Source organism: Bemisia tabaci, chromosome 4, assembly GCF_918797505.1.
Source record: "Bemisia tabaci chromosome 4, PGI_BMITA_v3".
In the NCBI taxonomy this organism is placed as follows: Eukaryota; Metazoa; Arthropoda; class Insecta; order Hemiptera; family Aleyrodidae; genus Bemisia; species Bemisia tabaci.
The window spans coordinates 57,203,572-57,219,402 of NC_092796.1; the positions used below are offsets into that span (position 1 = coordinate 57,203,572).

Sequence of the window (15,831 nt, forward strand, 5' to 3'; positions counted from 1 at the left end):
GCAGTTAGTAGAGATTTTATCCTCTGTTTTGTTCCAAGTGCAAGTTTTGAACATTAAGCAAACTGTTTTCAGTCTAAGAGGTAGGAAATGTTCTCAGAAGTGCCCAGAGCTACTAGGGTGCAATGTATTAATTTTCTTGAGTGGTTAAAGGTTATCGTCAAATTATCCTGGAGTTAGTTTTCAAAATTTTCATTCTTTAAATTGCTAGCTTGTTTAGGTTCCAAGAGGAACTGTAGGAAAAATCAACATCTCTACCGATGTCCCATTATTCCAAGTTTCCTGCCATCTGCAAAACCTAGAAAATCAGGGATTTTACAGCAACCTGGGAAAATCAGGGATTTTACGGGGACTTGGGAAAATTAGGGAATTCGAAAATTGCAGAGTCAGGGAAAAGCAAAAAAGTCAGAGAATTAGGACATGAAGACATTTTGGAAACCCTAAATTCTTTAGTCACACTCACAATCAACAACTGGAGCTTGAAAATTTGTAGATTCGTAGTGACTGTGTATTAAGCTTTCATGTTATTCAAACTGTTCTTTAAGATATTTGTCTTCTAACTGTAATTTTTAATTTTTTTTTTTTTTTTGGCAGGTATTATGAAGCATTGTGACTGACCTTTGAATTGTATGCTCTTTACCTGGGAGTCAACTTTCTAGAATGACCGTACATGAGCAGGTATAGGCATTCATTAAACTTACAATTAATTTATACAATTCCAAACTTATCAAGCCTCATAGTTAGCTTACTATTATAATGTGGTACTGAAATTTGAAGCAGCTTAACTTGCTCTTGTATCATGCATAGACATAATCTGTATATACTTATCATCCACACTTTGGAAAAAAAAGCAAAAAAAAAAGACTTATATATTTTCTAAGTGTCAAATACTCCTATTATGTAAGTACTAGTTGTTGCAAAGACTTATTAGATTTCTAAGTGCGAAAATTTGAATTTGTAAGAAAAGGAAACAAAAAAATAAGAAAGGAGTAAGGATTCTCTTTGAAACAAAACTGAAAATTCATGTATTCGTTTGTACAGTGTTTTGCCCTACTTTCTCTTTCATCAACATTTTCAATGAGGTTATGCAAGCCTATTTCGTCAGTATTCTCAGAAGAGTATTTTTAAACGGCTTTATTGAGATATGTTCGTGAATTGAAAAGTATTTTATATTTGTATTTTGTACAGTATTTTTCCTACCTACGCTTAAAATGTCAAAAGTGTGCAGTGAACTGTTGTGTCCTTGCACCTTAAATTTCTGACAGCTTTGTTTTTGAAGATCATGCGATTTTACACTCGCAAAAGTTTCCATCTTTTATCAGGCGGAGCCTTTTATTTGTGAGCTGTTAGTGCTATTGTATTTTTACTGTATTCCAAAATTCAGATGAAAAGATGAATTATCTCTCCATTTTACCAACAATTTTTTTAAAGGTGAGGTGTAAGAATTTTAATCTCAATTTTAAATCCCCGCTTTCCCTATTACATCAATGAAAACTCAGATTTTATTTCTTTGATTTCATTTTGTTTCCTTTCTTTCTTCCTCTTGGAAACTCATTCATTGAAATGCCTAGAAGCACTTTAAATACATTTTCTTTTGTTAATTTTATCTTTTGAATTTAATTTTGAAAAGATTAGATAAAATCACTCCAATAAATGAAGTGAGTTGACTGAAGTTACTGCAACATTGACGGTGCTTCGCTCTTTTGTTTTCTCCCTTTCTATTTTTTTTTTCCTCTTATATTTCACGTGCTGAAAATTATTTTATTTAAATAGCGTAATAAGTTTGAAATTGTTTTTCCTTCCTAATATTTTTATTCTATCACTCTTTTTTCTATAATAAATAAAAAAATTTTTTGGTCTCTCATTAATGAATCAAAATGGAGTGTGCATAGAAGTCGCACCCTTCCCAGAATTAACTACTCTTTTTGTCGTCAAAAATTTGATTCCCACGCCTAAAAATTGACTACATCCTTTCCGTTTGTTCAAGCTTTATTTTATATTGGTGTCATCAGTCTGAAATCAGCCTCTCTTTTTCCATCTTGTTCTCTAAATTTTTTCACCTATGCTTTGTACTGATTTGTCTTGCAACCTGAGTGAAATGATTGAACAATTGCCATATCACCATGTTAAAATGAAATTGGAAATATAATTGGCATAATCGATCATACTTGTTTATAGATATGATCTGAAGTCTACTTTTGCTAGATTTTTTTCAGACTTCCAAAGAAATTTATCTAGGAGAACTTACTAATTCACTCATTTTTGGTTAACACCAATCTGATGCCATCAATTGTAGATTATGCTCAAACATATGACTTGTTATAAGATTGTACCCAAGAATTTACTAAAAAGTTTATGTTGCACTAAATAGTAACTCTTGTTTTAACAATGTTTTAAAAACTTCAATAGCAGGTCTATTTCAGCGTATAAAATAATTTGTCATTAAGTAATGAGCTGGAAAACTGGGTGAGTCTTCGATAGTTTCTGTGTTGTAAGACTGCCTCTATGAACTCTGAATCTCCCAAATTGTTTTCATTAATTGTAAAAAGATGAGCTTGTTGCCGCAAACCCTCTTTTTGCCTGCTCTCTTTGAATAAATCCTCTTTCATCTAGAATTTTTTTCTCTCAAAATTTATTTTCTTTTTGTGCCCTTGAAGTATGGTAATTATCTCATAATTCCAGCCCCGCACTTTAACAGAACACAAACAGTCTTATCATTTTCACTGAGCGTTCATCATTTAGTTTTCCTATCCAATTTTCTATCTATCAAATTCTGCTTGAATTCCTCACAAAAAAACCTGAGATCTTCTCTGTAAAAAATTTGATACCTTTTTAAAATTGCTTTCCTTCTCTCTTTCTCTCTGTATTCTGTGAAGAAATGATTCAAGACCAAAGGTCGTATTCTGTCATACCATGTAATGATGCCTCAAGTCTTTAAATCATGCATGTTCTCCAAAATAAATTCAACCGTACTATTCTTCCCAAACCGGACCTGTCATTTCCCCAACCTGTCATACATCCAATGAAATTTGTGACATTTTCTCTCTTTGATCTTGAGCCAAATAACCTCCGAACATCTCTAAATTCTATATCTATAACATGCCAAGTATCGGTGTCAGTGTCTCTTTCTTGTTTTTCTGTTTGTCTGCTTTGTTTGATACTCAAGTGTTGCCATTTGTTGCACTGATATCTCTCTCTGCAGAATAACTGTGAAATAGGACTTTTGAAACTCCTAAATGGAGAGAAAGTAACTTTGAAAATTGTGCAAAGAATCGAGATGATTTTGGTAAGACTTGATATGGCCTTTACAATCAAAGATTCTGTCAGCTTTTTAACTTAAATCAGTTTCAGTTTATTTTGTAGAAAACTGGCCTTCAGTAAATTTATAAGAAGCTTAAACTGCAAAGTCTTTCCAGTCGCTGCTTCCGAATGTCAGATTCTAGTGTAACCAGTACCTCTTTTCTCTCTTTCTTTTCAAAATAGATAGTATAATTTAAGTCATCAAATTGAAAATTAAAACAAGAGGGTAGGCAAGAAAAGGATTTGGATGTGATTAAATAGCAACTCAGAAACCATGCACTCATGATTACATGGCTAAAAATATCTAAAACTTAAGAGTATTTATCTGATCTTTCAGAAGATTAATTTTCAGCAAGCAAACCTTTTATTAAGTTAGATACTTTCCATGACCATATCAAAAAAACCGTGACAACTCTATTTTTTTTCTTTTCTTTTCTTCTTTTTTTTGTTTTTCCCTTTCGTTTCTCATTGTTTCCGATGGGATTTTTTTTGAGGAACCTACTTACCTTTCAGACTTGTGTCCATCTAAATGGAGATTTCAAAAACAACTTTCTGTTTTTCTTTTTTTCTCTCTCATTTTTCCTCCCCTGTCCATTCTGTGTTTTCAAACCACTGAAATATTCAATATCTCTTGAATTACATCCCCAATAGTTTAATCTGCAGTATTCGGATGCCTGTTTTTTCATGTTATAGCTAAGATAAGTTAATGCGTCAGTATTTTCGATCTCTTTTTCTAGTTTGTTAATAATTTTGTTAATGAAATTTGTGCAAAATGTGCATTTGTAATATTATTTGTATCTTTCAACCCTTAATTTTTTCATTTTTTTTTCTTTCTTTTTTTGCCTTTGTATTATAATTTTTTTATTATTATTTTGGTGCTATTAAGAATTTAATTAGCTAAATAACAAATCTGAGAGGACAAAAGAACCAAAGATTTGTCAAAAAAGCAGAAAAATTGCATTGTCAAAAATAAATTTCCCCTTTTTTAGATAAATGTTTGTGCAATGAATGATATGCTAAGAAATTGTGTGCCATGCTTGGTAAAAAATCAGGTTTTAGTGCAGCGGTTTTTCATTACATATTTTATATTCTGCTTTCTCTGCATCTTGTGCCCCGCTGATAAGTTTGAATATGAGTGTTTTAAACAGACCTTATTTTTTATACTTTGTATTGCTGTCAAAGCAGGAATTGCTTGAGCCTTTGCTTCTCTCCTTGTTTTGTCCCTAAAAAGGCTGCAAATATGTAATTGCTGAAGAATATATTTTAGTGGTTTGTCTAGGTATTGAGATTATTTTTTGATCTGGTTGTTAATTCCAAGTAACTCAATTTTCTCTCTATTTCTTTTTCAATTATTGGTTTGATTCAGCTTAAAAATTGACACGGTAACATGATTGATAACAATGTGTCGGCCAACTCATTTTTGAGAGAAGCTCATGACTGTTTCACTCTTCATGAAGATTTTTTCTTATTTTCATTATTATTCTCTTAATTGTACTTTTTTTACTCCACACGTGCTTACTATTCTTTCTTCAGATTTTTGCTTAATTAATTATACTAGCTAATTTGCCATCCTCTTAAACATCTCTTCTTGATTGTTGTTTTGACTTAATTTGCTGTGTATTTTAAATTCTTCCATTCTCAGTACCTACAATTCCTGGAATATGAAATTTTGTTCTCCATCCTCTATGCTGAACCTACTATTTTTTAATGGAAAAAGTGTAATAAATAAACCATTAATTTTTAAATTTTTCCATTTATTTATTCCTTACTTTACCCCACTTAAATATATGATGACTCCAGGAGTTATTTATGTACTTAAATAAAAGGCAAATCATCAATGTCAGGGTTAAAATCAAAAGTTCTCCGATTTAGCCGAAATCATGTTTGTCTCATGTAAAATAATCCCCCGAGTCCAATTTTTCAGTCTGACAAGCTCCACGAATCCGCTAGATCGCTTCAGCAGCGAAAAGTGCACACTTGATGAACTCTCAGAAACGGCTGAAAACTTTCGTTTTTTTTTATCTTTTCTCGGCTCAGGAAGCCTCAGGAAAATTAAATCAGTGAAAATGAAGACACACTAAGCGTAAAAATGAAAATGTTTAGGAGACACAAGAAATTTCCAAGTGGGTGAAGAAGTTACCATAAAAAAAAAAAAAAAAAAAAAAAAAAAAACTTTTCCTTGACACACCTTAAAATTCTTGTCCGGAGTAGGTACTTATTCTTAGCATCAAACAGATTTCTCCTATAGTAACTTTTTAACTGCAGTTTTTTGTGTCCCATGAATATTTTCATTTTTCCTAGTCGGTGCGTTTTCATTCTCACTGCTTCAATTGTGTTAGGTGTGATGAAGACCTGAATTGAGGGGCTTGGAGAACAAGGCGCATAGTGCAGTTATTTATATTTCCAGAAATATGTGTTTGAAGTTTCAAAATTACATAGATCCTTATGACAGAAAGAAAGATTAAACTGACTTTTCTGATGCTTAAAAACTGGAATAAGGGAGCGAATTTTTCGTAGAATGTGCATGAAAACTAGTTTTACTTGAAATCATCAATACCTCAATTTTTTCAAAAACTGCACTTATGCGCCTTGTCTTTCAAGCCTCTCAATTCTAATTTTAAAAAAAGAAAAAAAACTGACCAAATTTGAATTCTAATAAAAATGACATATATTTTAACACACATAAATTTTGTTCTCGTATCACAAAATTATTTTCATAGGTACTTGCATCATGTAATGACAAAAAAAATTAACTTAACATCCTATCAACATAATACACGTAGGTATTAAAGGCTTTTGTGCCACACAAAAGGAACATAACACTGGATACAGCCTAAATTTAAGAGAGGGGATGAGGTCATCCTCTGCATAGAAAAATAAAACTAATAAAAACAAAACAAAGAAAACCGGTTCAACTTAAATTCAGATTACTATGTAAAAATAGAACAGGTAAATATGAAATGGTATCATACAGTGTGTGAGAAAACTTTGAGATGACTCGAGATCTTGGTCATACCTATCAGCTATTTCCACATGACCTCAACAGAGAATGAAATGAGAAAACACATTCCACTGTCTGAATATGACAAAATAAACAATGCAAATAAAGTATCACAATCAAAATTATACTACTTTCATAATTCATTCAATTTTAAATATTTTACGCATATTTTAATTGATTTACTGAAAATATTTTGGATGCTTGAAATATTCTCAAAATCTTTCAAAGGAATTATGTTTTGAGAGAATTACATGAATTCATTGACTGATCCTCAGAAAATTCAGAGGAAACATCTGCAAGAAAAAATCCAAGGATCAGTGTACGTTTACAAAAAATTCATGTATCAAACAACAAAATCTGGAATCTGAATGAAAATTGAAAGCAGAGAAAAGGAATCAAGGTACATGGTGTTTTAGATGGATAGGGTCTTTTTTATTACATACTGCTGATGAGAGGTTTCTATAGAAAAAACATTCTTTTTTCTTTTTTTTCATGTACCTTTGAAATTAAGGCAACATAAATACATTTCTCTACACAAACATACTGATTCATTTCCTTTCTTCTAAGTAATCAAACATCTCATCATATCTAAATAACAATTGCTGAGTAAAAACTGATGATGAAAATATTTCAATAGAGAGCTTATTTTAACAATTTCAAAAGCAATACAAGAGAGACAGAGAGAGAAGAAAGCAATGGAATAAAACGATGACCGATACTTCCATAAATAATTTTTTAAAACTTTCAGATCTGAAGAATTCAATTTCAGGCAGGTGAGACAAACAGGCAAAGGAAGTTTTTCATTGTCTTTGGATGATATTAAAGATTATTTTCAATTCTGATTATTAATTTGGCAATAATTATGATGTATTCAGCAAAAATAAAATTGCGAGCTAACTCTTCCTGCAATGAAACCAAATTTTAGGTGCTTGAGAAATCATGTCAACGAATTATTGACAGATACGGAGCTCAACCAAAAATAACTGTACAAAGAATATTGATCACAATATTCAACTTATAATAATCAATAAAATCACTTTTTCAGTAAGTTACACCTTTGCACTAAATGAGGCTTGATTGAGCAGTAGGATTTTGATGATGAAAATGAAAAAAGCAAGAACAGTTGGCAGGAAACCTCCGAAACCTTCCTTTACATCCGTTAAAAAGGTAAATTGTGATGAAGTTGTGATATAAAATCAACTTTTCTCCTACTCAACAAAGTTGTTGAAAATTATTTCAACACAGTTTCTTTTTGAAACTGAACAGACATTTCTAGACTTGCTGAAAAAATAATCCTACCTAACAGTAACATTAATTTCAGGAGTTAGCTTCATTCTTTCATTAAAAAGATCATCGACAATTTAGTCTCCGCCAAATGACAAACGCTGTTAAAAAGTAAACACAGAAGCAAAATACACAAATATAAACAAGTTGAGGGATGGGATCGATTTCTGCAAAATCCATTTCTGTGAGAAATTTTACAGGGTATTTAAAATGGCAGTATTTTGTTTCACAAGGAAGCTGCTCCCTGTCATAGCCGTAGATCGAGAAAACTAAGCTTTGGAAACCCGCTCGAACAAAACTGAAGTGGTGCATCCACACAAAGTAGAATGGGATATCCTTCAGACGGATGGCAAAACCAAACACCGACATAAGGACAATTGTCACCGGTCCCAAAAATACTGCAATCTGAAAGAGAAAAAAACACATCCTCTTTGAGACAAACAATTATTATGGCTGTTAAAGGTTAGCGGAAGTTAAGAGAGGAGATTAGGCATGCCATTTTATCCTTTGATCAGCTAAGGAAGCCTGATTTTAAAACAAACTCCCATTTCTGTACGAATACAGTGTTTTTAAACACAAGAATAACAATAAGTGATAGAGATGGTTTTTCTGCAAATTTCTTTTATATTTTTTTAGGCTTTTCATATTCTGATGTTTTAATTCCTCATAATTCTTTCAATTTCTAACGGATGCTTGCTAGTATGTAAAAGTGTTCTGCTAAAGGCACATTTTTCACAGAGGAAAATAATGCAATAACTTCTCCCATTTATTAATGGACGGAATATAAGACAGATGCATGAATCATTCTTCTCCTGGTTGTATTTGTAGGTAGAGAAGCCACATACGAAACAAAAAGTATGTTACTGTTAGATAATTTTAACCAGGATCACCTAAAACTGATGATTTTGCTGCATCATAGAAAAACTAAAATGAATAGTTTTTTATTTACAATGGCCAAAAATACTACAACTATACCATCTACGAGACACATTATCGTACTTTGGAGTGAGAACACAGCAGTTTCTCATTGTCACCATAAAATTAGAAATTGGATGGAACTACACAATTGTAGAAATAAGCAACAATGAACTGACCAACTGGTCTGACAATTTCCAAAAACTTGAGTATGACTGACGAATCTCCAATTAGAGGAGGCATGAAAAATTTTAAGACCAAGGTGTTTTAAGCATCTTATATTTTACATGATACATCTTGCTCAATTTAATGAGTTTGATGTTTTCCTCCACAATTTTAATTGTTTCCACAGAGAGTCCATGTTATGAAATGTTATGCCCCTGTATGAAAGATCGACCTTGAGAAATATAACATTCTATATCATACAGAGTCAGTAAGATCAAAAATGAACTATCACTGCCAAAAAAACCTTTTTCCCAACCTCTTTTTAAGGCTAATTATTCTATGGACAGAATCTTGGTATATGTATTGACGCTATTTTCTTAACCAGACCCCCAGTCGCTCTCCTCATGGTTCATATTTTGGGAGCTCAAGTTTTCTGGAAGCATTTATGAGGGTCTTTCATTTGATGAACGATGGAAAAAGTTGCAAAGCTATTCGTAAAAATCTGTCAAGTGTTAAGTTTTAAAATACATTTTCCAGTGACTTACTGTAATAGGTAGAATTGCGCCGTACAGAAACCCAACACTCTGGGCAGTAAGAGATGTAACAGTAGAGTAAACAACAAAGGAAATGAACCTATGAAGTTCTAGTGGCTGTCCAGTACAATAATACGCAGGCACATTATAGATGAGACAGCACAGCACCTGAGGGAAATAAAGGCACATTAACATTGGACGTGAAAAAACACGGAAATTTTAGAATTAATTCAAGATTGGGGTTATTGAGTTTTTAAGTTACCTCTCGAAAAGTAGTTTCGATGGCTAAAGTGCGAAATGACGTATCTCCAATGCGGTGTTTCAAAATTTCTACTCCTAGTTTATTTATTTGAGGGGAAACAAGCCAACTTTACAGCATGAAATTTTTTCTGAATATTCTACTAACAGTGGAGAAAAATTAAGGAAGTTTTCAAAAAGTTTTGATGACAAATTGACCAAAGAAAACATATAGCATGTCAGGAAGTCTGCAACATTGCAACTTAATTTTAGATTACAACGTCAAAATTGCATGACCTCCTCAACCTATTTCAACAGGGATAGTATGTCAGTCGCAAAATACCCCGAGGATAAAACCCAGAATCAAGGCTCAAAATGCGTAGAATTAATTAAATAAACATTAAGAGAAAGGTGTAAGTATGTCGACCTTAAATCTTGTGAGTTACCAATATTTTCAAACTTATGCGTTTTTAATAAAGTGAGGAAACGGAAACAGGAGTAGAGCTATTACATTTTATTACAAAAAGAAGTAGCTGCTATAATGAGTGATCGTTACCTGAAATGGTAATTCCACCAAAATTGTAGCTATCATGTACGGTCCTAGCGAATACCACCTATTAATGTATTCATGTTTCAAAACTCCCATCTCTAGAGGAACTGAAAACCAAAAAAGTATTAAATTACAACTAGAATGAGAGCGATTTGTAAGAAAGTACCGGAGTGAAAAGGAACCAGTCTTCCTTGTATTTTTTGGCTGTCTTTGTAACTCGCTTATGCTTACTTGAACGTAACAGAGTAAAACTGGTAGTTTTTAAACAAAATCTCATAAATTCACGGATCTGAATAGATGTAAAAAATTTCATATGAAATAAAACTTCAAATAAAATCTGATGAGAATATTACAAGTAAGTTGAGAATGAGTTAGTATAAACATAGATCGAGTAACTAAACAATCAACCCATGTAGCGAATCCTAGTGGGTACAATTCTGGTTGAAAAAATTGTAAATTTACTAAAGCTAGGAATCCTTGAAATAATTTTACAAAGCATGACAGGAAAACTCAGCAGTTTTAAACTTTACGCACTTATTGCAATTTAAGAATTGTTTTATTACTTCTTAAAGCATATTTATAATAAATTTTATCGTTTATATCTTGCCTACATCAGACAGATACTGCGTTCCACAATAGCAGAGACTTTTCAAGTCCCATTTTTCATTTCAATTTCTCCTTTCATTCATGTCAATGGTACTTCTACCTTCAGACCAGATGAAAAGACCTACTAATTTGTACATTTTCATCGTTTTTTGACCCCTCCCCCCCCAAAAAAAAAACAGGGGAACAGGGCTCTCGAGGAAATTGAGGTACACCTTAATGTCAGAGGCGCAAAAATATTACACCCATGGAAACAACAAAAATTGTAAATAAAAAATAAACTCAAAGCTAAGCCACAGAAGAGAGTTAGTTAGTTAGTTATTATAATTTTAAGACATTCAGCGACTCAGGCTATTAACGTCTTTACAGTGGATGATTTGAACTTCATTGATACGCATATGCCTCCTACGTAAAAGTTAAGTAAGAAACTTACATGATAGAAGTACAGCCATGTGACCAGTATAGACAAGGAACAGAGTGGTACCGTACAGAAAAACATAATTTCCTAGAACTGAGTCAGCCTTGCTCCCAGCATCATAGTACAGGTATCCAAATACAAAAGAAATAAATAAATGTGCTAACATTCGGAGACCAAATTGAACCTGAAAAAAAATGTATACGTGGAACATGAGCAGTGAAAATGAAGAGCTGATGATGTAAAAAGAGGAAAATAACACTTAACATATTGCACTTTACATTCAGCTCGTACGCCTGACACCAATATACAGTGTTCCCATGACACTGCAGCCCACACATAGGATAACTCTGGCAAGCTGATGTCAGAAACTGATATCTGCAAACTGACAGTGGCAGCGTGAAAACTTGTGTCTTAACACTTCTTGACCCAACTTAGAGAGTTTTTTCAACCATCCACTCAAATTTAACCGTCTTTTTTGCATGAATTTTCAGCGCCACAAAAAAAAATGTAAGATCAGAACTTGTAAACAGTAGATGTGTTGTGAACAAAAAGACAATGCAAACATACAAAACCGGTGCCTAAACTTGCCTATAAAAAGTTTATTTCATTTAATCGTAAAACTTTCATGACTTCATAAAATCTTTACTGCATCTTAGAAATTTGTTTCTTCCCTCTTGAATATAAACAACTAAATAAAGTAATTTAAGTAGGTAAAAGACAAATACTATTAATTACTGTGCTTGATAAAAAATAAAATCCATGAAAAAAGAAATTCTCATCAGAAAAAATACATAACGTAGGATATTAAAAATACTTACAGTATTTCTCCTCAAGGTTATAATATTCCTGCACAGTAGTCGATAGGTTTGAGCCCATAAAGGTGGAGGACTAGGCTGTTTTTTACAAAATTCTAGGACATCTGTTGTCTTCTGCTGATGTTTCCTTAAAACGGTCATTCGCAAACCTGTGGAAAAGAGGAGAAACTTCAATATTTTGGTACAAAGTACCTACATTGGTAATGATTGTTTTTGAGATTGACCATTCTCAAAGAGTTGCAGATGTGCCGAAGACTACTCCCTCCCCCCCCCCCCTTTTTCAGGTGGTAAGTAAAAAAAAAAGGATATTTCTAATTGATTTCTACTAAATTGTTCTGATTCCTCATAAATGTAGATAAAAAATTCCGTTGTATAAACACTGTTGATTGATTTTAAGATTGATAAAAAGCTAAACACTTTTTGCAATACGTAAATAGACATACTACTTTATCAAAATAAGCAACTCATGACATAAATGGATCTCATTGCTCCTTTTTGTACTTTTAAAAAAGTCATTGATTAACCAAGAATGTGTTCATAAAGCTTTGCTTGATGATGGATGATTGAAAAGAATTATAGAAGAGTGAGAGTGACAAAACAGATGGATACTATAAAACAGTAGACAAAAAAATGGGGAAAAATTTTAAAAAAAATAATAAAAATAGATTATAAAATATAAAAAATATAACATATTTGCTTTCAAAAAAATACAGCAAAATTAAAAATGAATATAAAAATAAAAAAATAAAAAAAAACATAAAAAAGATACAAAAGAGGATACTTTCTTTTACAAAATGAAACATTGCTTGGAGAAAAAAAATAGATGAATAGATAAAACACACGTGTAAAAGAGAGGCAAATGGATAGTTCTCAAATGGAAGAAATATATATTAAAAAAACGGATGGAAAGTGCGAAAGAAAACACAGAGACTGACAAGTATGTAAAACTGATTAAGAATATTTGACACTTATATGTTGACGGAGGATAGTGGCATTTTATGGGCTATGTTTTTTTTCAAATACTATATTATTTCTCAATAGGAATGGAACACACATGCTGATAAAGCTATTTGTTGAAAGAACAACCATTTTACTAAAACCTCACTAAAATAATATTGAAGAAACTTTAGGTACTTTGAAAGCTAAGTAAAATTAAACCACAGCAACACTACAAGTGTAAGGAACAAAACGGAGCAGATAAACCGCCAAAAAATCATTAATTTAATAATATTTTGGGAACTAATAATAATATTCAACAGTCCAAATTATGAAACACACAGCCTTACTGCTGCAGTTTTAATATAGAGCTGATATTATTTAAATTATTAGTGACTGAGAACTTGAAACAAGAAAGATAAATTAATTTTATTTCTTAGAATAAAGTTTCTTGGAGCTCTTATCAAAATTATAAGTATTGCCTTAAACTTTGAATGACCCAGATACTTTAATTACGGGCATAAAATTATAGAGCAGCTTTTTTTGGATGATCAACAGAAAATGTTTCTTTCTGCAAAGTGAAAAAAATGAGCTAAAGGGTAAAGTTTCAGAAAAAGGAATTGGCATTGGAAGAATATGATGTGAAAGAAAGAATTTAAGAATTTAAGTAAAATAATGAATGCAAATTCAAATAAAAATATTAGAACCTGCTTTTGATTTTTAATTTCCAAAATGATACTCGATAATTAATAATAAAATTTATAATCGTGCAGCTAAAACAAAACTAAAAGCCTTGACACAATACAAAAAAAAATCACAACAATCAATCAGAAAATAAAATTAAAAATCGATGGTGAAATAAAAACAAAAACGCAAACAGGGAAAAACTTTCTTGGATGCAACACTCCAAAACAATTAACATTCACTTTGAATTTAAACAGTCTTACCCTTTTCTTTCCTTTTTTTGGTATGACTTGTTGATGGATCGTCTAGAAATCAATTATTTATGTAATGAAGTATTATTATCAGACGTAAAAAAATTGAATCCAATCAATAAACAAAAATGAGAATTTCAGCTCAAAAAAAAGTACTGCTGTAGATACTCATAAAAAAATGATCACATAGGTTCCTTAGCTCCGACTGAATGGTGTTTTACCATCTTTTCCAATTCTGATTCAAACAAAGAATACAAAAAAAACTATTGGCACTAGGATTTTGCTTAGAGCAAGCTAGTTGATTAAAAAACGTGTCTTACTCCTGACATCTTGTCAAAAGGGAACATTTTTCTGATGACAATCAGAAATAAAATAGTTCCAAATTTTTACATGATGGAGCTGTGTAATTACAATATGATGACGGTGGCAGAGGTGAAGAAAGTCTTGCAGATGAAATTATTGCATGGAACAACTTAGATGAGTTTCAATTCTTAAAAACTTCTCTAAATTCTGGAAAACACTTTGGATGGTCACCCGTAGCCATCCACTCAAATAAGATATATTCAATGGTTGGCCTCTAGCCTCCTGCTTGATGACCCCATGATAACATGGGAGGCACCTTGTATCGGGACAAAGTTTTGAGTAAAATACTTCGGATGATGCAACATTTGATTTAATTCACAGATACAATTATTTGAGGCAGAAAGAAGTTTGATTGGTAAGAATAAGATACCCACCATCTTGAGAAGTTATTATTTCATCTGCTCTTTCTGACCGATACTGAGATGAGGCACTTTGCACCAATGCTCTATGATCGGCTCCATATTCTCCCATTCCAACATCAATCACTGGAAATGAAAATCATAAGCACAAATTAGCAATAGAACAAATCTGAGATACAGGCGCGCACCGTGCTGTGCATGCAATGCGTGAAGTATTTTCACAGTCTTGTAGGCGCTAGTGCGTTTCGCGCCGACAGCACTGTTGGGTGCAATGAGTGAAGTATTCCCACTGTCTTGCAGGCGCTAGTGTAAGTTTAACACAGCGCCGTGCCGGTTGGCCGCACGGTGTTTGGCACGATTATTCGAACTCGCATTAGAATAATTGTGGTAATCAATAATAGGGCTGAAAAAGCCCAAGTGGTGTTTGGACACCGCATGAGCATTTCAAATTTTACAAAATGACATTTCAATAATACTCATTTGTTTTCTTTGAAAAATATCACAGCAGCATATATTTGAAACGTTGCAATCAGGAAATAAGTTTTCCGATTTGGAACAGTTAAACTTAATCCATCATAAGTATTTGTTTGATTCATTTTACTGTACTTTGTCATAAATGCAAAAGACACTGCTATTCCAGTTTTTTCTAGACCTGCAGTCAAATATTCAGACTTACTATGCTTCAAGACATGACATCAATATTCTGCTTGTTGCCGAACTTTCCTGTTCTTCCTGACCTGCAGACACCCTGTAAACACTCATTTAGGAATTATTATACATTTAAAAATGAATTAAACTTACAGAAATCAGCTGGGTTGTGATAAGGAGGACAACGTAGATCAAGCTTAGAGAAGTAAGTGACTAGATCCTTCGTGCTACCTTGGTATATACATTCTCCATTGGCAACACCATACAAATGATCAAATTTCTCAAAAAGAAGAGCTGTTGGCTGATGAATGGTGCAAATAATTGTGCGCCCTTGCCTCGACAACTCTTTCAGTAGTCGAACACACTGAAGACATGATGTGCTGTCTAGACCCCTGGAACAAAAACCAACAACAAATGAGCTTGTAAATACTTCAGGATGAAAAAGACCGATGAACCAAGAATCCCTTCAATGTATAGGGAAATAATTTTTGAATTATGAATGAAATTATTTGAGGCTGCCACAAAGAAATCATTGCTAAAAGCAGGCACTGATAAAATTTCATACTTTCTTTATGCGATACTAAACAGATTATTCGAGCATAAGCAGCTTTTGACATGGTACTTATGTTGTTTCTTAAAAATGATGAACTAAGAAACAAACGTTTGAACTCATCATCACTGTTGGTACATCGAAAGCTGAAGTCAAAAAATGTATACACACTTCAGATTGCAGTATAGTAGGTCTGAGACCATGTCTCATCTTTTTAAAGGA

At 32.5% G+C, this 15,831-nt stretch overlaps 2 protein-coding genes across 10 annotated transcripts in view; one reads left to right on the plus strand and one right to left on the minus strand.

The window, feature by feature from the left end:
- Positions 1-5,042, plus strand: part of LOC109042593 (uncharacterized) — a 77,314-nt gene extending 72,272 nt beyond the window's left edge. For all 8 annotated transcript variants that reach the window (XM_019059439.2, XM_019059433.2, XM_019059436.2 and 5 more), the window contains one exon: positions 592-5,042. The gene's annotated coding sequence lies outside the window, so the exon portion shown is untranslated. The remainder of the gene's footprint in view (positions 1-591) is intronic.
- Positions 5,043-5,941: 899 nt separating this feature from the next.
- Positions 5,942-15,831, minus strand: part of LOC109042608 (ATP-binding cassette sub-family G member 1) — a 57,995-nt gene continuing 48,105 nt past the window's right edge. The window contains exons 6-13 of one of the 2 annotated variants that reach the window (XM_072300143.1): positions 15,213-15,451; positions 14,427-14,537; positions 13,702-13,743; positions 11,822-11,967; positions 11,019-11,187; positions 9,989-10,089; positions 9,208-9,363; positions 5,942-7,987 (exon numbers count right to left, since the gene is read on the minus strand). In XM_072300143.1, the coding sequence (XP_072156244.1) occupies positions 7,649-7,987; positions 9,208-9,363; positions 9,989-10,089; positions 11,019-11,187; positions 11,822-11,967; positions 13,702-13,743; positions 14,427-14,537; positions 15,213-15,451 (1,303 nt within the window). In that variant the 3' untranslated portion in view covers positions 5,942-7,648. The remainder of the gene's footprint in view (positions 7,988-9,207; positions 9,364-9,988; positions 10,090-11,018; positions 11,188-11,821; positions 11,968-13,701; positions 13,744-14,426; positions 14,538-15,212; positions 15,452-15,831) is intronic. The other variant, XM_072300144.1, reaches the window with a different exon arrangement.